Source organism: Colius striatus, chromosome 9 (assembly GCF_028858725.1).
Source record: "Colius striatus isolate bColStr4 chromosome 9, bColStr4.1.hap1, whole genome shotgun sequence".
Lineage (NCBI taxonomy): Eukaryota > Metazoa > Chordata > Aves > Coliiformes > Coliidae > Colius > Colius striatus.
Window position 1 is genome coordinate 21237263 of NC_084767.1, and position 20206 is coordinate 21257468.

At 50.0% G+C, this 20206-nt stretch overlaps 1 protein-coding gene and 1 non-coding gene across 2 annotated transcripts in view; both read left to right on the forward strand.

Annotated features, from left to right (window-relative positions):
- Positions 1-19831, forward strand: part of SLX9 (SLX9 ribosome biogenesis factor) — a 56667-nt gene extending 36836 nt beyond the window's left edge. Inside the window, exons 3-6 of the mRNA XM_062002616.1 lie at positions 7665-7733; positions 11158-11311; positions 16992-17060; positions 19225-19831. Of these exons, the coding sequence (XP_061858600.1) occupies positions 7665-7733; positions 11158-11311; positions 16992-17060; positions 19225-19348 (416 nt within the window). The 3' untranslated portion in view covers positions 19349-19831. The remainder of the gene's footprint in view (positions 1-7664; positions 7734-11157; positions 11312-16991; positions 17061-19224) is intronic.
- Positions 13767-13838, forward strand: TRNAP-AGG (transfer RNA proline (anticodon AGG)). Its single transcript has one exon. It is a non-coding gene; the product is annotated as a tRNA-Pro (tRNA).
- Positions 19832-20206: the final 375 nt, after the last annotated feature.

Sequence of the window (20206 nt, forward strand, 5' to 3'; positions counted from 1 at the left end):
TCTACCTGAATGTACTAACTTGAGAGCTGGCAGAGAAGCACTTGTTAAGGAGGACCTGGAGCAGATCAGACTTGTTTCCCTGAGGGGTGGGAGGGAGATGCATGGTGCCACTGGAGGTCCAGGCTTCCTGGGCTCTACCTGATGCTGTGTTTGGCCTCAGCTCCACTGTCCTGCACTTCTTGGGGACTTGACTGTTAGGTTTTCATGTGGACAATGAGAGCAAGAAAGGCCTGGTTGGTGGTTCTCTCTGAGGTGGCTGGGGCCATGAAGTTGCCCTCAGAAGCCAGCTGGTGGGGATTTTCTGCCAGCAGCAGTGAGTTGGGAGGTTGGAGGTGGTCAGGTTTCTTGGCCTAGTGTAGAAAAGATGGGGCTTCGCTGCAGATCTACATCCCGTTTGATCAGCTTGATTCCAAGAAGGCTGTGCCATTCATTGTCTCACATGCAGATACAGACAATTCTCATCTTCGGTGGCTATTCCTTCTGTAATATGCTATGATCAGAGGAGGGTGTGCAGGAAGGACAAGGTAGCTCGTCATGAAACCTGAAAGAAATCTCATGAACTGAGCTTTTGGGAGTGTCTCAAACATACACTGATGCTCTGATCCTTTGTTTCTCCTCTCTTTGAACTGGGTGACCTTTTGTAAGGCTACAAGCTGCAGCAGCACTTGCTGCGAGTTGTTTGGCATAAAATTTGCAGTGATCACAGTTATTTAAACTGTTTCTGGAGCTGCACAGAAAGCAAATAGATGCCAAAGGAAGCAAAGAAAAGGTATCTTTTTCAGCCATGCCATTCCTTGACAAATAGGAAAATCTTATTTGCACTGTGGAACTTCAGGATACTTTAAAGGACCTCTTGCTTTTTCGTTGGAAGAAATGTACACAGACTTGGTCCAGGGACATCACTCTTTTTTCTTTTTTTTTTTTTTCCTGTGGACCTTAAAAGGGGTGGGGGGAGGACTGAAATACCCTTTCTTGAAAGCAAACTCGTTCTCCCAAAGCTGGACAATGCTTTTTCTTACAAAGAATCACACCTAGTCTTGCAAGGTTCCCAATGTGCCATGTGTTTCCCAGGACAGCTCTCTGTATGTCAGCCTTTCTGCCTTTGTTTTCTGGTTTTTGAAGTATCACAGCTCAAGAGTACTGAGAACTGGTTTTTTTCTGAGTGCAGAAGACATATGAAGGAAAATAAGTAAAAACTAATCCAATACCATTTCTAACAAGGAGATATTGAATCCAGGCAGCAAGCTAGCCTGGCTGCTTAGTTGAAGATACACAACTGGGGCTGCTTTTTCTAGCCAACAAAGAGGAGATTCTGCAGTGGTGCAATACCATCCTCAGTAGTTGCACTTTTTGTCAAATGGGTTTTTTTTTTTCTGACCAGGGAACTTCTCAGAAAGATGAGGAGCCGTCCCACCCCCTTCTTCTGTGTTTGGTAGAGGAACAGCAAGAGAGTATCTCAAAAACCTACTGAGCGCAGAGGTGGTTTGGCTGTTGCTTGCAGTAATCATCCAAGAATCCCAGAGCAAGGACAGCCAATGTGCAAGCAGCAGGAAAAAAAGAATGCTGAGTGGTAGCACCTGCATTAGTCAGGCAAAACTTTGTCTGCAATGTAATAGGGACAAAATAGATTAACGAAAAAACTATTTTAAAAGGGTGCTTTCTGCATGAGGAGTTTCAAGAGCTCTGGCAGATGTCAAACAGCTACCATTCATCTCCTTGGCTTTGCTTAAAGCCAGTCGCTCTGAAAGATGAGTCCAGTACTTGGTTCACTTTGCCTGCTGTAGGCAAGTCCTCCTCTTCCCACGGGTGCCAGCAAACACTTCTGCAGCTGCTTTGTCTCCTGGGGGTTCTGGCTGCATCTCCTCGTGCCTTCCTGGCCAGGAAGGGGAGAAGCCACGTGGCCTGTCTGGAAGCAGAGTGGCACTGTCTGTCTGGTATCCTGTGTTTCATTCTCCCTGCTCAATCTCACCACCTCCCCAGTGACTCAGCAGGACATGCTGATAGTAAATGCACCATTTCTTTTAATTTTTTATGAGAAACTTTCCAAACCCAGCAAAATGTATGTGAAAAAAACCCCATTTCAGCGCCCTGGACTAGTGATAGATCTGACTTAATTTGCTGCCCTCCAGGGTGTTTGCAGCGGGATGGAGGCAGTAGAGGAAAGCAGTTAGGGAAATTCATGCAGTTAGGGAAATTCATGGATGAAGTAAAGCAGAGGTCACACGATTGTCTTCCTGTCCCCCAGCACTGCTTCTGTGGATATGTCTCACCTAGGAAGGCTGTTTGCTACAGAAGTCAGGGTGGGGTATTTCAGCCTCTCACCTCATCATGTTTGTAGCCTGTACGTGTTTTATGGGATGATAGCTCCTGAGATAAGGCGACGTTTTTCCAAGAGCAAAACATAACTTTTCCCTGGGAGGAGCCTGCGACCTGGTAGATGAGATGAGCTTGATGGGGCAGCTGTAGTGTCTCCAGAAGAAGGTTCGTGGGGGTTTCTGAGATCTCTCTGTGCTATAAACTGTCATTGCCAAGCACCCGTCTCATAGAGGGCATTTTGTAGTTCTTGTGGCACGCTTGGTTCGGAAATCCCTGAGACATGTTCCCTGAGACATTTGACCTTATCAGTGCTGATTAATACCTAAAAGGTGTGTGTCAAGAGAATGGGGCTAGTCTTTTTTCTGTGGTGGCCAGTGACAGGACAAGGGCTGACGAGCACAAGCTGGAAGATGGGAAGTTCCACTGGAACATGAGGAAAAACTTTGCTGGGTAGCTGAGACTCTGGCACAGGCTGCCCAGGGAGGGTGTGGAGTCTCCTTCTCTAGAGGTTTCCAAACCTGCCTGGGTGCATTCCTGTACCCCCCCCCCCCCCCCCCATAGAGAGGAACCTCCTTTAGCAGGGGTTGGACTGGATGAGCTCTGGAGGTCCCTGCAAACCCTGACCATTCTGGGATTCTGTGATACATTAACCTCTTTCTGCCTCGGTTACCTTCCATCTGCAGAAGTGGCTTTAAGGCCAGTGGCACACTGGGCTACCTTGAGCATCCTCTGTATGCCTGTCTGAGACTGACCCTTCAAATATCGACCCACATGCTGGGGAGGGCTGCTGAGATGGTGCAGGTGGGAAGAACCAGGCATTCAGAAGAGTGAAAAAAAGCCTCAGGTGGAAGAAGAGGTGCTTCTCCCACAGCGCTCAAGACACATCTCTTGGGAGTGCAGATTTTGTCTCTGGAGTTGCCCTTTGCAGACTGCTGTGCAGACTGTGACTTCTTGGTCACTGCCTGGGGGAAGCTGCTCCCGCTTCAGATGGCATGTCACTTGTGTGCTGACACGCCTAACTAGAGATGAGTCTCCGTTCTTCCGCAGAGGGAGGCTTCTTGCCCTTGCTATAGCTGGTCAGAGCCTGGGGATGTTTACCAGGCCTGATGGAGGCATGACCTTGGTAGGAGGACGTGAGCCACGCCACTCGGCTGGGTCTCGGATGAGAAGCCAGGCATGCAAGTAGGTTTGCTTTAAATAACTGAGAGATCCAAAAGGGTTGAGAATGCAGATGCCACTTTAAATAGGATGCCTTCCTCACTGGTGGCAGGAGGAAAGCCTATGTGCTGGTGTAATGATTGAGTGTGAACAAAAATAATGTAGCTTGTTTTGGAGCATGTAAAGTAAATGCTGTATCCATGGAGAAACCTGCCCTGGCCTTGCAGGGGCTGTCATCTTCTTTTCCAAGGCTGCTCAGGGTGGGAGGGCTTGGCCTGAGTAAAACCCAAACACTGCCTCCTCTATGGTCTGCAGGCTGCCAAACTCTCTCCAGGGACAAAGAACCTGGCTGTCAGCCCCTGCTTCTATCCTTGCACCTCCAAGGCTTGGTTGTACAGCAGCCCAGGCTCCCTGGACTGCTGTGTCAGAGCTTTCTGGAGGAGTGGAGCTGGAGGTCTCCTGCCTGGGAGCTGCTCAGCTCAGGTGGGTGACCAAGGGCAGCAAGCTCCCACTGAGCACCGTCTTTGCAGAAGCACAGCTCCTCTGGATTTCTGCCTGGCCCACGTTGTCCCTCAACTTTCTTCCATGGAAAAAGGAAGGAAAAAGAACACCTTAAGTGGTTCTGCGCTGGCACCCATCAGGTCACACTACTGTTGTCTTTGCCCCAGGAGACTGTGGATACCATTTCCTTTACCTTTCCCTCTCAGTGGAAAAGGGTATCAGACATTTCACAAGTTCCACTATGCAATTTAAAAAAAAAAGCCCAAACCCACACACTCCCCCGAAAACCACACCCAGTCTTCTGCTTTTGGATGTGCTCTTTGAATTTCGTTCCTGAACTCATCCCACAGCTGTCAGCACATGCTCGTTTTTCCTGCTGTTATACAACTGAGGCTAAAATTAACACATCTGTTGTTATTTAACTTCAATCTACAAGGTACCCTGTTTTACCAAAATATTAGGTTTCGAGCAGCAACAGCTTTACTGTTATGTATCCTCAGAGTTCTGGGAAGAATACTTACTACTCTGTGCTAGTCCTTAGCAGCTCCTACCAAAGCAGGGATGTGGGGCTTCACCACGGCTTTGAATGGGATGGGAGCAGGTGCTGGTGCTGAAGGACCCTCCTCCGTTCACATGACATCGCACAGGCACAGCTTTATTTGAGATTTCTGCTCACATTTGGTATTTCTCCTTGTTGCCAAATTCTCCAAGTGATGTGTTTTCCTGGAATGATGAAGCCTGTGTTTTCACCACCTCGGTTTTGGGGTCAAACTTCAATAGTGGGATCTCAGGGCAGACTGTAGTGTTATGGCCTGAACCTAGGCCAGCTTCTTTCTGAAGGCCTAGAAAGGATAAGTGAGGACTTTTAAGGTAGAGTATGTGTATATTTTTAGTCTAAGGAGTACTTTATGAAAAGCAGGTGCTTTTTTTTTCATTTACATTAGTCTAAGGATTCCTTTACAAAAGAACCTAAACCCTTTTGAGATGAAGGAAGCCATACTGAAAAAACTCGCTTGTCTGTCATGAAAGCAGGATTCTGAGCATTGCCAAGAGTGGTATCAAACACTTGATGTAGGAGCAAAAAGCTATTGTGGAGGGTTTTTAAGCTCTTTGTATTTGAGATGTTTTGTACTGTACAGATCACAGGGAAGGAAAAACACATCCTCGTTAAAAGGAACAATTGTCAAGTTTACAGTATGTAAGTTATCCCCAGCTGTGTCAAGTAGCTTTGTTCACCTCTCCTCTGTGCACAAGGTTTCAAAGGCAAGTGTTGTTAAATTACATGTGCAGTGGGCCAGAGAGGGGGACCCAAACTCTTCTGATTTCACGGAAAAATAATTAAACTGGAGCTGCAGTCTGGCTTTGATCTCAGAGGTGCTTGCAAGCTAAATAAAAATAAAAAGAGTACCTTGGGGACTGTCTGTGCCATTAATTAACTAGCAAAATTCTGCCTCCTCTGTTCTCCAGTGGGTTTCCAGCAGCTTTGGCACTCAGTGTCACTGCTGGAAGCTGCCAAACACAACTTGGCACCTTCTAGCAGCAAAACAACCTTCGGAGGGGCAGGGAGGAATACATAAAATGGAGGTGTCCGGGAAGGGGGCAGGGAAAAAGGGCAGAAACTGGTTGTCAAAGAGGGATCTGTCTCTCCTGCCTGCACCCCTCTGGCCATCGGCGGCTGCTGGCGTGGGTGCCGGCTGCCCTCCCCGGCCTGCAGTGGGGCTGGGCTCCTGCCAAGAAAACAGCTTCTCTGTTTCTTTAAATATTCCGTGGCGGTTTGGGGGGAGGGGGAATATATAGATCTGAATTGATGTTATTACTAGAATTGGCCAGCTGGCTGAAATGTATTTTTTTTTTATTCTCATTAACAAATCCCCCCAGGCACTGTTTTCCCAGTGAAGTCATGAGCGTGCCTTGAGCCGAGGGACAAAGCTCCCCAGCACCGCTGCTGCCAGGGCCTGGGCAGCCAGAACTGCAGGGCAGAGGTGTCTCCAGCCCTTGGAGGGCACGAGGGCTCAACTGGCGTTTCGGCCTCTTGTGATTCATCCTTTTTTTTCCCAGAACTGCAGACACATGGGGTGACTGGGGGTAAGGGTAGCTGGAAGTTGGTTATTGGAACATGCAGTTAGCTGTTTTAGCATCCTCTTTGACACCACAGCAAACTGATTTAGGAAATTTGCCCTTAACATGATTAGATGTTTGTCTTCTGTTGCTGCCTGGCCCCACATCCCAGTGGGGCTGTCCTGTAGCCTGGACCTTCCTTTTTTTGAGTGATATATTTTTCTGGGACATGAGGCAGGTAAAGCTGCAGCTTCATTCCCCATGTCCTCTAGAAACTTCAAAAGTAGTGGTGGTGATTGTTGCATTATGCAGGAGATGGAAAAATGGGTAGTAGCCCCAGTCACACACAAACCTTTCAGGATATCCCCGAGATTTTTAAGTCAGTTACAGTTTCTAGGCCTGTTTTTTTCCCCTCACTTCTTGGGTGCACTGACTGCACTAACATGGTTCTCTGGGACACAAGGCAGCAAAAGCTGCACCTTCATTCTCACACCCTCTAGAAACTCAAAACATGGTGGTGGTTGATGGCTTTATGGAGAAATCCCCCTGACCTCAGCAGGCTTGTCCTCATCTTTAAAACACTGAAATTACTGAATTATGATCCTGCTTTTGCTTCAATCATCCTGAGGGAGTCACAGCTTCAAAGAGGTTGTACCCAGTGAGTTGTTTTTAGAGTTGCATTGAATTCCTTTCTTCTGGTTCTTTTGGGCAGAAAAAAAAAGGTATTTTTTTCTTTTCCAGGCTTAAGAATAAGCTAAGGTGAGAGGAGTAGTCTTTGAGAAGCTAGTTCCTCCACTGGCATTCCTGGAGCAGGATTCCCAGCACATTTCAAGAGAACGATTGATGAAAGTCAATTTTGTTTTGAACACCAGAGATAAGATAAAATTTTATAGTGTCTGCGAGGGATCTGCAGGAAAAATATTTGTGGTGTTATTTTACTTGGTGTTGGCTATCAGTGATCAACAGCTGGTTTCCAAGTACTGAATTTGGCTCATAGTAGGAATTAGCCTTTTTACAACCTGTCAGTGACTGGCTGCTCCTTAGGGCTGCCATGGACCTGGTTGTGTCAAACCCTTCTCAGCCCTTCCCCTGCCTGCCACATGCTGTGTCGGCAGGCATGGAGGCCGCTGGCTCAGGCAGGTGGGTGCTGGTAGCCGTGTCAGGTCAACATTGCCCCTCCTGTCCTTGCGTGAGTCTGCAGCCCGGTCCTTAGCTTTATCAGCCTGCAGATTAAAGCTTGCTTTGTGCTCCCAATTCTGGGACTTGTGGGTCCTCCCATCAGTGATGGATAATCTTCAGAAGAAAACACCAGCTCCCAGGCCAGGTTCATGTGGTAGTGCAAGGGGCACGAGGCAAGGGTCTCCCATAAAGCTTTCCTCAAAGAACTGCTTGGCCCATGGTGCTGGTGATCTGATCAACTTGACCATTTCTTATTTCCTAATGGACAGTGAGATGGGTTTGATTTATTTGGCTGAAATTTGAGGTGCAGCACAGCCCCCATCTGCCAGCAAGTCCAGAAGCATCAAGGATTGAAAAAATAATACAGACCTTGCTGTCTTTGGGGAGTGCTCGGCGCTGAGTCTGCATGCAGGTGCCAGGCTCCATCTCAATGTCTCTCTTTTTTTCTCTAGGTTTAGAAGAAAAACCAATTCTTTCCAAAAAAGAAAAAATGAAGCTGAGGAAGGAAAGATGGCTACAGAGTAAGTACTCCCCCTGGGCACGGTAGAACCGTGGGTGGGCAGTGCTGGAGAGGACATTACTGAAAGCTTCTCAGTAGCCTTCACATCTGCTCCCCAGCACATGAGGTAAAAGTCCCAGGTATTGTTTCTCAGTGTTTTACACTAAGGGGGAGTCATTGCCTCAAGCCTGCTTTTGATCTGCCTCTGTGTGTAATGTGACTACATATAACCTCCATTTATCCAGATAGGACACTGTGCCCATGTAGGTTTAGCAGGCTTCTCTGTCATTTAAAGCTGTGGTACAGATATGAGTAGCTGTACAGTGGAACTCCTCCTCCCTGAGGAGCTCTGGGGACGGCAGGCCAGCCGGGAGCTCAGCCCCATGCAGCCACCAGTGGACCCCGAGGCTCTGTGGTGGAAGCCTGCAGTGGGCCCTCCAGTAAGGGAGATCTCTAGATGCTGCTGGTTGTGTTACTGCCCTTTCCCACATGCCACAGGGCAGTGAACCCACTTAATAGACAGTCTGGCCTTTCTTCAGGCTGTGAAATATGAGCCAAGCAAAACCAGCCCATGTCAAAAAAGCTCCTGTTTCCTGTGGGAAGTGTCTGTATTTTTGCTTTGAGTGTCTTAGCATGGTAAGATACAATGCTGTGCTGCCTGGGATGTAGCAGAAGGATTCTTCTTGCCACCTGGAGCTGTTCTTGGGACAGGTGTTTCCCTTAGCACCTTCTTCCCCAAGAGAGCTGCTGACAGACTGTGTTTGGGTCTGAGGGATGTGGCTTTCAGCTGTACCATATGCTCTCTGCTCCTGAGCTCGAGTCCATCAGTCTGTGATTTCACTAGTCACAGTGAAGGTGTCTCTGGCTCTTCTAACATAAAAAGCTGACAATTTAACACCATTGAGTGTGAAAGAAGCCTCCTCCCTATCACCAACCAACAACTTGCAAGTGCCTTTGACACTGCAACCCTCACTGTCCCTGTTGGGCAGAAAGGTTAGATGGTTGTGCTAGTCCTAACATCTGGTAGTGTGGCTGCATTTTTGGTGCTTCTGAAGGTCTCTGCTCGTCTGATTCAGCTGTGGTAAGAGAGGAGGGGACTGCTGGAGCAAAGCTGAGCTTTTCCTCTCCTGACACCAGGCCTGGTACCAGGTGTCATGGAGGAAGACGTGCTTAGCAGCATTTTGTGACAGAATCCACCTGCAGCTCAGTGGGAGCACTGCTCCCATAGTCAAGATGAGCCACTGTGGAAGAGTCCTGGAGCAGGATCCCAACACTCTCTTAGTCCTGCCCCTCCTGCACTTTTGCCTTTGCAGCATCAGTCACTTATGTTATTTTGGCCCTGATGTGGCATCTTTCCTCCTCTCTTGGCTCTGAAATTACTAAGCTGAGGGAATACAAATGAAATGCGGAGGCTTTGCTTTGAGGAGAACACCAAGATGGAACACCTTAGGCCGAGTTTTCTCTGGTTAGAAGATACAGGTACAAGTGTACCTAAACTGCTGGGTCTCTTGACTCCCCCACTAAACTGGTGGCCAGTTGTCAAGTACCAGCTTTCCCTAGCAAATGCTTTGTGAAGGGTAGCAAGTACCCAGGGATCAAAGTCAGCAAGTGTTAGTACCAGGTGTGCAACTTATTACTGAGAGAAATGGAGTAGCTGGTAAGAGCCAATGTAAACATCAGTAAAGAAACTGATGTTGTTGTTACTATGTGAGGGAGCAAAATGAGATGGAGATTTTAAAATGAGACTTGGCATTCTAACACTGTGACCTTACAGAGCTGCAGTTGACCAAAAGGCAACTTTTAATTGATTTTTATCTGATGGCAAGTAACTGTCAGTTCTTTGTGGGTTTTGCAGTCTTTGCCCCCCAAAAGAGAACCCAATTCTGACTGCTGAAGTTATTATCATTACATCTCTGTTTTCCTTAATCTTCCCAAGGGTTTGTTGTTTCTTCTTGTCCCAGGGCTGCTTTTGTGACACTGGATGCCAGGACCCTGGGAACTAAAGTTCAGCCCAATAGTGCAAATGCAAAACTTGGGAGATTTCTTCCACTCCAATAAATCATCTCGGGAGAGACTAGAGAGGGGAAAAAAACCCATGTAATGCTTCAGACATGAGAAGTATGCACATTTAAAAATACATATATCGCATGGCTCCTCAGACGAACAAGACTTCATAGGAAAAGAATTTGGGATGTTTGCGCAGAATCAGGTGTCTGAAAATTTTGAGCACATACTGTTTATGAAAGCACTGAAGTAGTCAGCTTCATCAAGCCAGACCAAAAAAAGAAGTGATGCAGAGCAGAAAGCTGTGTTCTTGGCAGGGATTGCCGGGAGGAGAAGCAGTTACAATCCAGATTTGTCACAAACATCCATGTACAGCAAAATTGCAGTTCATGAAACTCAGCTGAGTTGAGGAGCGAACAAAGACATTAAAGGAGCCAGCAGCCAGCTAGTGAATTTGAGTTCCTGAATATGGGCAGCAGGATTAGACCCAGAATTAGAGGTGACATCTTGCCTGCGATCTGTAGAGTGGGACTGGCTGCTTTGGTGTTCCCACCAAAAATGCTTGTGCTGATTCAGTCCCGCTTTTGTGGCCGTGCTCAGCTCAATGCTGAGACTCATTGTCTGGGGCATGAGCACAAGGCTGCTCTTCTGCTGTGGGGAGCTGAGGTCCTCCACCACATACCCACCACGCTGGTGCAGCAGGTTTCCAGGCCAGTGATCACCTGGCAGAATGAAAAGGAGCTCACAGATCCTGCTGAGCTCTGGCTGCTTCTGGTGGCATCATCAAGAGATTCTGGGATGGGTTGGGATGTCTTGGAGCTCAGCTGGAGGCTTGTAGCAGTGCTGGGCTGTTGTGGGCTGTCTGGAAGGAGAACATATGCCACTGGGGCTGCCTGTGGAGGCTGCTGGCTCTGGAGGGCTCGGGCAGCTGCGGGTCCTACTTGTACGCTGAGGAGCCTTGAGGTCCAAGGCAGGAACCTGCAGCTCTCAGTGCCCACCTCCCATGGCCGACAAGGGCCATCTTTTCTGCCTGTACTAGGAGACCATTGTTTTGCCTCGACAGCAAAGCAGAGATAAGCCTGTGACTGTTTAATGCCACATGTGGAGCAGACAGTGTTTGGTTTGTCCCTTCTCTTCATGTTTCTCTCCTAATTCCACCCAAGCTCAGCATGATTTTTTTTTTCCCAGCCCAGGACTCCTGTGCCATGTGGCTGTGAGCAATGGACAGTGCAAGGGATGGAAACAGTGTAGACAGAATCAGTCTGGGGATTTCATTTCCCATTGCAAATGTCAGTAAATGTGTATATAGTTATAAGCAAACACAACAAGGGAGAGAACTACCCAGCTGCATTATTTTCTGTCTTTCTGGGAATTTCTTAGCTCAAGGGTTATCTCTTGCAGACGCTTCCCCTTCCTCCAGTAATGTCTTGTTTCTGATCCAGAAATAGAAAGTGTGAAGCTGGCCAAGCAGAAGCAAAAAGCCGAAGCAAAGCGGAAGGCCACACCTGTGGTGGGAGACATGCAGCTGCTGATGGAAGCCCTGCCTGAGCTCTCGGAGCTGACTGCAGGTGGCAGGGGCAGGAAGCCACCCAAGAGGTATGTGCCATGGAGGGATGGGCTGGCTATTTTCCATCCTGCTGCAGGATCAAGTGTCCTTCAGCTCAGCTGGCAGTGCCAGGCGATGCGAGTTCAGTGCCCATGGTCAGGAGAACAGGGCCTCGTTCTCAACTCTATTTCTCCCGTTTTCATGTCTCACTTGCCACAAGGAAAAAGACTTAAATATGTCTTCTGAATCCTCTACAGCTTAAGAGAGGAACTGTATTGCTCAGGTGAGGCTTGGCAGGAAGCAGGCTGGGAGCAACTGGATGACCTGGGAGTTGCAGGAGGGACACACAGATGTCCAACGTGTAACGCTGCCAAGCTCACCTGCAAATCTGGGCTGGAGGTGTTGCTGCCTGCCCTTCTGTCCTCTAGGCCTCCAGGCTCTTTCCTGAGGCAGTTCAAGCCTGTTGAGAAGAGCTTTATGCTCTGGCCAGACTCTGTTTGCCCTGTTGGCATTTTGGACAAGAACAGAAAGATGGTATTTCTGTTCCTGTGATTGTACTGTAAGAAAAGGGCTGTTTCTGATCCTCTGACGCTCCATGTCACCCATCCCAGACAGCTGTAGGGTGGCTTCTGGTTGCCCTGATGCTCTCTCGGTGTTGCACCTGCTTTTGCGTTCCTCGGTGCAGGATAAAGGTGCTCTGTGTGCTGCACAAGCACTTGTCCCTCCTTTCCAGTTGCTCAGCAGATTTGGAACCAGAAACTTGTTTTGACTGTAATAAGAAAGTGTTTGGATTTGAGAACAGCCAAGAAGTCGTCTGTCAAAGCACCCTCTTCTTTGGTTGCAGATCAAGGCTGGAGGTATCATGAACCCTCTTGTGACTTGCTGGATGCCCCAAGAGTAGGTGGCTTTTCCCCCTGTCTATGACAATGTGCCACAACCACACATGGCACCTGACTCCAGCTTGTGTTCAGGAGTCAATTCCCTCATCGTTTTCCCCCAGCCCACTTGGCTGAGCCCCTGCTATCCAGGAGCATGGCTTGCAGAAAGTACACGGGGAAAGGGAGGGTGAGTAGGTGCTGCCTTTGGGGGTGGCTTTCGGAAGTGGCTGTGTAATCCAGTACTAATACAGCTGCAGCCCATGGTTCTGGGCCAGCTCAAAAGATAGAACAGAATTGGGATAGGTTTAGAGATGGCTGGTAAGGGTAATGGTTCTATGCAAGGGGTGACTGCAATCTAGGGAGTCCTCAGCCTGGACGGCAAGTAGAGGCAAGGAGGCTTGGGAATGTCTATAAAATCAGGTATGCTGTGGTTGGGAAGTAGTTCATCCAGTGTGAGAAGCAAAGGATGTGAAACATAGCTAGCAAGTAGCTGGTTCAGGGTGAGCAGAAGGCTCGCAGCTCCTTGCTGGAGGATGTTGTGGATGAGGGGAGCCTGTGGCAGCCTCCGTGGCACAGGTTGTGTGGCACATCTGCCAGTGATTGGTGGGCTTGCAGGAATCTCCAGCCTGACATCCTCAGGCCTCCTCTGGGGCTGTGGCAGCCCTTCTCTCCTCTGTGAGCAGGAGCTCATACTTGGGCTCTGTCCAGAAAGCCCAGTGGGCCTGTGGCACAGCAGGGCAGAGAAGCCCAGCCTTGGCTGCGAATTGTGGGATTGGCCAGCACCATCTGCTGTTGGCATGGCGGAGGCGTGAGCTCGGCACTGACTGTTGTCACCCAGATGGCCTGTGGCATGGCAGCCATAAAGCGTCCCCTTGGCACTGTCAGAGAGGAGCCTCAGGGCTCTTCTTCCCTGTGCTGGCCTGCACCTTCCTGGGGTGCATGAGGATGTGTGTGCACAAGTGTTTGAAATAATCAGCAGAGGCTTTTATAGGATTTGAATCATTACGTAAATGAAGGGTAATACTCTGGTGATTTGTCAGCATTATTAATAAAAGATTAGATTCTCCAGGAATTTGATCTCCTGCTCGGTAAGGGAGCATTACAGTGAAGTTTTTATTCTGTTTTATAATGAATGAAGGCAATGAGGTGTAATGAAATGGGGCTCCTAGGACGGGCCAAGCAGGTGGGCTGCGTGCCAGCGGGCTGGTGGGGTAAGGCCAGGCAGCAGCCGTTCCAGCCGCCTGCCCGGCACAGCACAGCTCCTGCGTGGAACCAAGAGCTCTTTGAAAGTGTGGAGGGAGCTGAAGGCAAAAGTGGGCTTGCCTCGTGGTGTGCTGCAGAGGAAGCTGTCCCGACGGATAAGCGGGCTCGGGCAGCCCAGAACATGCTCTGGAGCAGCCACCCTCGGAGCTGCTCACCTTCATAGGGTGATGTGCTGGCACACCTGCTGTGGGGACCATGGGCTGCTCTCCAACCTGAGAAGGGTCTTCTCTGTGCTCATGTGATTGATTTGGGCACACTGGGATTGGAAAATGTTCCTTTGCTGAGCAGCTGCTCAGTGCTGAACACGAGGAGAGCAGAGATGGGCCCTGCATCCTCTGATGAGGCACAGCAGCCCTGCAGCAGCGGCTCGTTGGTCTAGGGGTATGATTCTCGCTTAGGGTGCGAGAGGTCCTGGGTTCAAATCCCGGACGAGCCCAAGTTTTTGGGATTGAGTGCACCCTCAGTAAGTTTGCTGATGACATAAGGCTGGGTGGGGCATTCAGAGGGACCTGGACAGGCTGGATTGGCTGGAGGCCAACTGTATGAGGTTCAACAAGGCCAAGTGCCAGGTCCCACACTTGGGCCACAACAACCCTACAGGCTTGGGGAAGAGTAGCTGGAAAGCTGCTGGAAGGGAAGGGACCTGGTGGGGGTTGGTCAACAGTGACTGAATATTTCTGGAGCACAAGTCTGGTGGGGAGTGGCTGAGGGCCCTGGGAGTGATCAGCCTGGAGAAGAGGAGGCAGGAGATTGGAGTGAGGTTCCCTTCTCCAGCTCTGGTTCCTGGCTCTGGACACACTCCAGACTTTCAATATTATTTTTTATAGCGAGAATGTTGCTGTACCTGTGGGTGCAGCAGTGGAATGGGACCTGCTTGAGCTGTTGTGGCTGTTTGCTTTTGCTGATCCCCGTTCCTCAGGAGCCCTTGGGCCTAATGTGCAACACCAATAGTGCTGGGATGACCTTGAGAGGTGCTGAAGGGCACAGGGGCAGTGTGGGGGCATTGGCTTGCCTGCCTATCTGTTCCTGCCCAGGCTCTGTGCTGTGAGGCTGGCTGACAGACCCACCCTGTTTGGGTTTGTTGGGCTGCCTGGGAGCTGTGGCACTGGACTGGGCGTAATTCAGATGAGATTGCAGCAGTGGTGAGAGCAGCCCTCAGCAGCTTGGAGCCACCAGGATCCCCTGGAAGAAGAATAAAATGGGCCAGGATGGGAGAGAGGAGGAAAAGGAGCAGGAGCTGTTGAAATAAAGAGTGATGAGTAAATTGAGTGGTGTAAAGGATTGTAGGGCAAGGGAAGAGGAGGAAAGGAAAAATGTGGAGGGAAAATGTGAAATGAAAGGATGTAGGGTATCAGGTCAGAGAGTGAAATTGGAAGAGGAGGTCACTAACATGGCCAACAGGAGAACAGATCCTGCTGTCTTGAAGAGAAGGTGAGGGACTGTTATGTTTCCTAACCCTGAGAAAGCTGGAGGGCTCTGGGGCATATTGAGGGGAGGCCCTATTCCCCAGCACCAACCAGTGAGGGAAGACTTTTCTATGAGCCCAGGGTTGGTGGGGCAGACCCTTGTCCCTCCTTGGGCTGGGTGCTGAGGATGGCCCCAGGGTGAGCCAACAGGCAGTTTGTCTGCAGAGGCAGACCTGCATCCTCCCGCATCTCTCCTGTTCACCTCAGTACCTGTGTAATTCTAAAGAATGGAAGTTTCCTCTCCTTTCCTTAACATCCAGTTCTACCAGCAGGTCCCTGCCGGCGCTTAGAGTCCTAAAAGCAGTTGCTGCCCTTCCTGCATGGCCCATGCTGGGGCTCAGCGCTTGCCTTGGTGTTCAGTCTCTGCTGTGGCTCAGCATCGGGCACCATATGTGTCCCGTGCAGGATGGGATTGTGCCACTGCTCTCCTTGGGCTTTGCCTGGCAATAAGGAGTGGATGCAGGAAGTGCAGCTCTGCGCTTGTCGCCAGGCCTCAGCTGCACACACTGTCCTGCATTCACCAAACCCCCGAGTGCTGGGGGTTGGAAGGGACCGATAGAGCTCATCCAGTCCAACCCACTGCTAAAGCAGGTTCTCCTCAATCAGAGGGCACAGGAACATGTCCAGGTGGGTTTGGAAACCTCCAGAGAAGGAGACTGCGCACCATCCCTGGGCAGCCTGTGCCAGGGCTCCTTCACCTGAATAGCAAAGAAGTTTCTCTTCGTGTTCCAGTGGCACTTCCTGTGTTCTGTCTTATGTCCATTACTAAGAAGTATGTCTTATGTCCTGTCACTGGCCACCACAGACGAAAGACTGGCCTCATCCTCTTGCCATCCACCCTTTAGGTATTTATGAGCGTTCACAGAATCTTATGGGTTGGAAGTGACCTCAAAAGATCATCTAGTCCACCCCCTCTGCCAGAGCAGGATCACCTAGAGTAGGTCACACAGGAACTCATCCAGGTGGGTTTTGAATGTCTCCAGAGAAGGAGACTCCACGACCCATCTGGGCAGCCTGTTCCAGTGCTGTTACCCTCAGAGTGAAGTTTTTCCTTGTATTTCTTTGGAACTTCTTATGTTCAAGCTTGTACCTGTTGCCCCATGTCCTATCATTGGACATCATTGAGAAGAGCCTGACTCCATCCTCCTGACACCCACCCTTTGACAAGGTCCTCTCAGCCTTCTATTCTCCAGGCTAAACAGCCCCAGGTTTCACAGTCTTTCCTCGTCAGAGAGGTATTCCAGTCCCCTCATCATCTTGATGGCCCTGCACTGGACTCTCTCCAGCAGTTCCCTGTGTCTCTTAGTCTGAGGAGCCCAGAACTGTACACAGGGGTCCAGATGTGGCCTTACCAAGGCAGAGTAGAGGGCGAGGAGAACCTCTTCTGACCTGCTGCTGCACTCTTCTTAATGTCCCCAGGGTGCCACTGGCCTTTGCGAGCCCATTGTCACAGAATTTCTCAGAACCAGTGTTTGGTGGCTAAGGCTGAAGCTCTGCCGTGGGTGCTTTCAACTGCTCAGTGGAGAGCCGATGTAAACCGGCAAGCCTTTGACGTGGATGTGTGTTCACAGGCAGAAAGGAACATTGCCATTCTTTAAGTACCAGTGAAAATTCATACCCTGGACCCAAAGCAGGACTGGCAGTTCCCTCTTCCTGCCTATCCCTGACACCTGCAGTGCTGGAGTCCCGCAGCATTACCAGGGAACGTGAGATGTGCAGAGGTGACTCGTGCCTAGAGGTGAGGGGAAGTTTGATGGGATCTTTTCTCTAAGAAACAGTATCAGTTTGACCTGGAGGTTAGTGATAAGCAGAAAGTGATCTGGGCACAGATAGCTAATGACCAGCCCTGGGACTGAAGGATCCGATTTTTCACCAGCACATTTGCCTTCTGCCCGTTCAGCCCTGACTCCTGCGCTGTTGGTGGTGGTGGCAGAAGGAGTTTGTATCTCTGTTAATGTCTGGCCATGAAAATAATTGCCTTTTGGGACAATTTCCATGCAGGACAATTACCTATACCTTCCAGGAAGGCAGAGGCAGAATCCCTGGACTCTTTCCATCTCCACAGCAATTGCAGAATTACCTCTCCTCTGTTCACTCACTGTTTTTGTTTCTTCTCTCCACAGCCATGTAAAAGCAAAGGCGGAACCAGCAGACTTCTGTCTGATGAAGCAAGCTCAGAAACACCGGCTCCTGTAAGTACCCAGTTATCAGTGTCCTGGCACTGCTGAGAGTTACTGAGGGATTGAGACTGGGAGAGGCCTCTGGAGGTCAGCTGGTCCAACCCCCTGCTCAAGCAGGGTCACCTGGAACTGGTTGCCATGGACCACGTCCACACAAATTTTGAATGTCTCCAAGGATGGAGATCACACAGCCTCTGTAGGGAACCAGTTCTACTGCTTCCATCTGAAGGCCCTGGAAGAGGTGGCAGCTTTGCTTTTCCCCTTTGCGTAGTGCAGGATGCTTGCTTCTGTTTTTGTCCCTGTCAGACTCAGGTCAATTCTTAATGGACTCAATATGCTTCCACTTCTATCTTGTCTAAAATCTGAGCAAAGGGAGCACAGGAAACTACTCTTGCTCTATTCAGAGCTTACTTTCCCTGTCTCATTGCACAGAAATTGCACAGGCCTCCTGTCTCTGCTCTGTGGAGTTTCAGGATGAACCCACACCAACTATCATCCAGTTCCTCCTGGGCACCATTGTCATGTCTGGCTGTCCCAAGCGAGTATGCCTGCACTGTGTCCTTCTGTGTGAGGTGAGCCATGTGGCTACCAGCCAGGTGCTGCATCCCTTGTGTGGACTTGCTGAGCCGGCGCTACACTAGCCAGCTGCAGCCGAGTCTCTTACAGCAGGCCCACGTAGCTCCAGCTGATGCCTTCAGGAAAGCCCCCTGTGGCTGTGTAGGTGAGGGGCTTCTGGAGCCCTGCGCAGTGTCAGGAGCCACAGCTGCTGTTAGAATGTACGTCCCTTACAGGGACTGCTGTCCATTGGCATCTGCCAAACCTTATCCTGTAAAATGAAGCACTAAATGCTTTTGAATAATTCCTGGCCTTGGTCTGGCAACCCCTTATTCCTCTGTATAATCTGTTGGATATTTTATGCTGACACCAAGAACTTCATTTCCCCTCAGCACAGCTCTCCTGGGGCTAGGCACTGTGATCTGGCAGTGTTTGCTTTCTGTGATCCCTGTTTCCAGGATTTCTGTCAGTTCTGAGCCATTCAACTTCAGACTGGGGCCGAGGAGAACAGTCAGTTTACAGATGCCAGCACTGCTCTCCAACACACTCCGTGAATGCCTTTCTGCCTGAACCCAGCCACTGTTGGTGTTTTCTTGCTCAGATCTGCCTTTTGGGATGAGTCCCTCCCCGGATCACTGCAGAAGCCCACGGGTCATGGCCTTGAGTGCCAGTAGAGAAGGTCTTATTGTGCTGGAACTCCTGGGTGAGAAACACTCCTGGAGGAGGGACTTGCATACATATCTGAATCCAAATAGGCAAGCCCTTGAGGTTTATTTTCCAGGATGTATTTAAGACTGGAGGTTCCCTAAGCCTCACCTTACTGCCCCAACCCAATCTTCAGGTTTGGCTTCCCTCTCTATCTCTCTGGCAGGGGCAGGGCTGGCATTGCAGGATCAGGCCTTGCCCCGATGGAGCTGGCTGCATGCTGCAGACTCTGCTGATCTGCAGCACTGCTGCGAGCGCACTGGGTGCCTGGCAGGGCTGTGGGGAGCCCGGCAGTCTGTCCGAGGACATAGGGAGGCCGCCATGGATGTGACGTGAAAACTCACTGCTGGTTTTCTACAGCCCTGCTCTGTTCTTGTTCCTCCCTGTGTGCTTGCTTTCTCAGACCATTTCCACAGCAACCAGCTGTGACCAGGCATGCGGAGGTAATTCTGTCACGCTCCTCCTGTGGTGTCTAACTCCTGTCGCACGTAGGATTACCACGCCTCTACAGCGAGCAATAGAGAAAATCAGTAGATAAGCCCTTGAAAGCAGAGGCTGCTTTTGTGCTAGTGCAATCTGAAGTAGCTTTCATTCTTAGTGATTTACCCACAGCCTCTTACTCCTGATTTACTATGGAAAAGCTCTAAAAAAAACATTTCCAAGTGATGCTGAACACTGAGGTGATTGTTTCTGTCGTGGCATGAGATCAAGCCTGCGGCCTCTGTGAAGCTGGCAGCAATCTGATCTTTGCCCTTGGGTAAAATAAGTTTGTTTCTTGCACTGTTTCCTTCTGAGGTTTCCACCCAGGATCATTCTGTCTGTACAGGAACCCACTGCTTGATGATTTCTGTTCTTATCTGCTCAGTCCTTTCTGCGTGAGGCACTTAGCATCTGTGTGTTGGTTTTCTTTCCACAGAGAGGAAGAAGTGGCTCATTTCCATGAGGTCATCGCCGATCCCAGGTACAGAGCCAACCCACTCACAGCCATCAGCCAGCATCTCTCCAGGCGGCTGCAGCAGGAGGAAGACAGACCCCTGTAGGGGGTGAGCTGGGCCTGGAGCTGGTGCGAGGGTGCCAGGCTGCACGGCAGCACGTTGCCAATGGGGCCTCACAGCCATTTCCCTCCTTGGAAGCGGTTCAGCACATTATCAAATCCTAGAGTCCTGTTTTCTGTCTGCAGGAATAATGCAGCTCACCCCTGACAGTGGCCGCTGCTCCTTGGCAAACAGCCTGTGGAGAGCAGGGTGTTCGGTGGGACCTTTGGGCTGACATTAAGCTCCCTGCAAAGTGTCTCGACACCTTCCCTCTTCTGAGCAGGTGCCAGAAGCAGTGTATCTGGTTTCTTGTCATTTCCCTCCCCTTTCTGACAACTCTGAAGAGAGATTCCCTCCTACTTGTTGAGGTGGTTCAGGACCCCAGGCCCTGGGGCCCAGGAGGCTGTTGTAGATCTGTGTCAAGATCGATGCTGCTGCTCAGGGACATTGTTCTATGTCAGAAATTTAGCTTGGGAATAAACAGACTGCACACTGTACTGAATTTGTCTGACTCTTGTTTTGGTAAATACCAATTGAAATCTGGCCTTATTCCCATCACTGGAAAAAGGACTTAAAAGACGTGTGCAGTGAGCCACCACTGCTGCGGCAGGACCCACGGGAAGTCATCACACATCGCACCAAGCTCTTGGGCTCCCCTTCCTCCTGCCTGAGGGCTGTGCTGGCTGTAGGGGATGCTTTTCCCTTTTGGCCCTTATCCTGCTCCCTGCTTGGCCTGCCCTATAGGAGTCATCTCAAAACGTGTCCTGGCTGCAGGCTGTGAACTCGGCTGGACGTTTACATATTTGGCAGCTGCTGCAGTGGGGAGAGGTCTTTCCGTCTACCAAATATCAGTTTTCACACAAC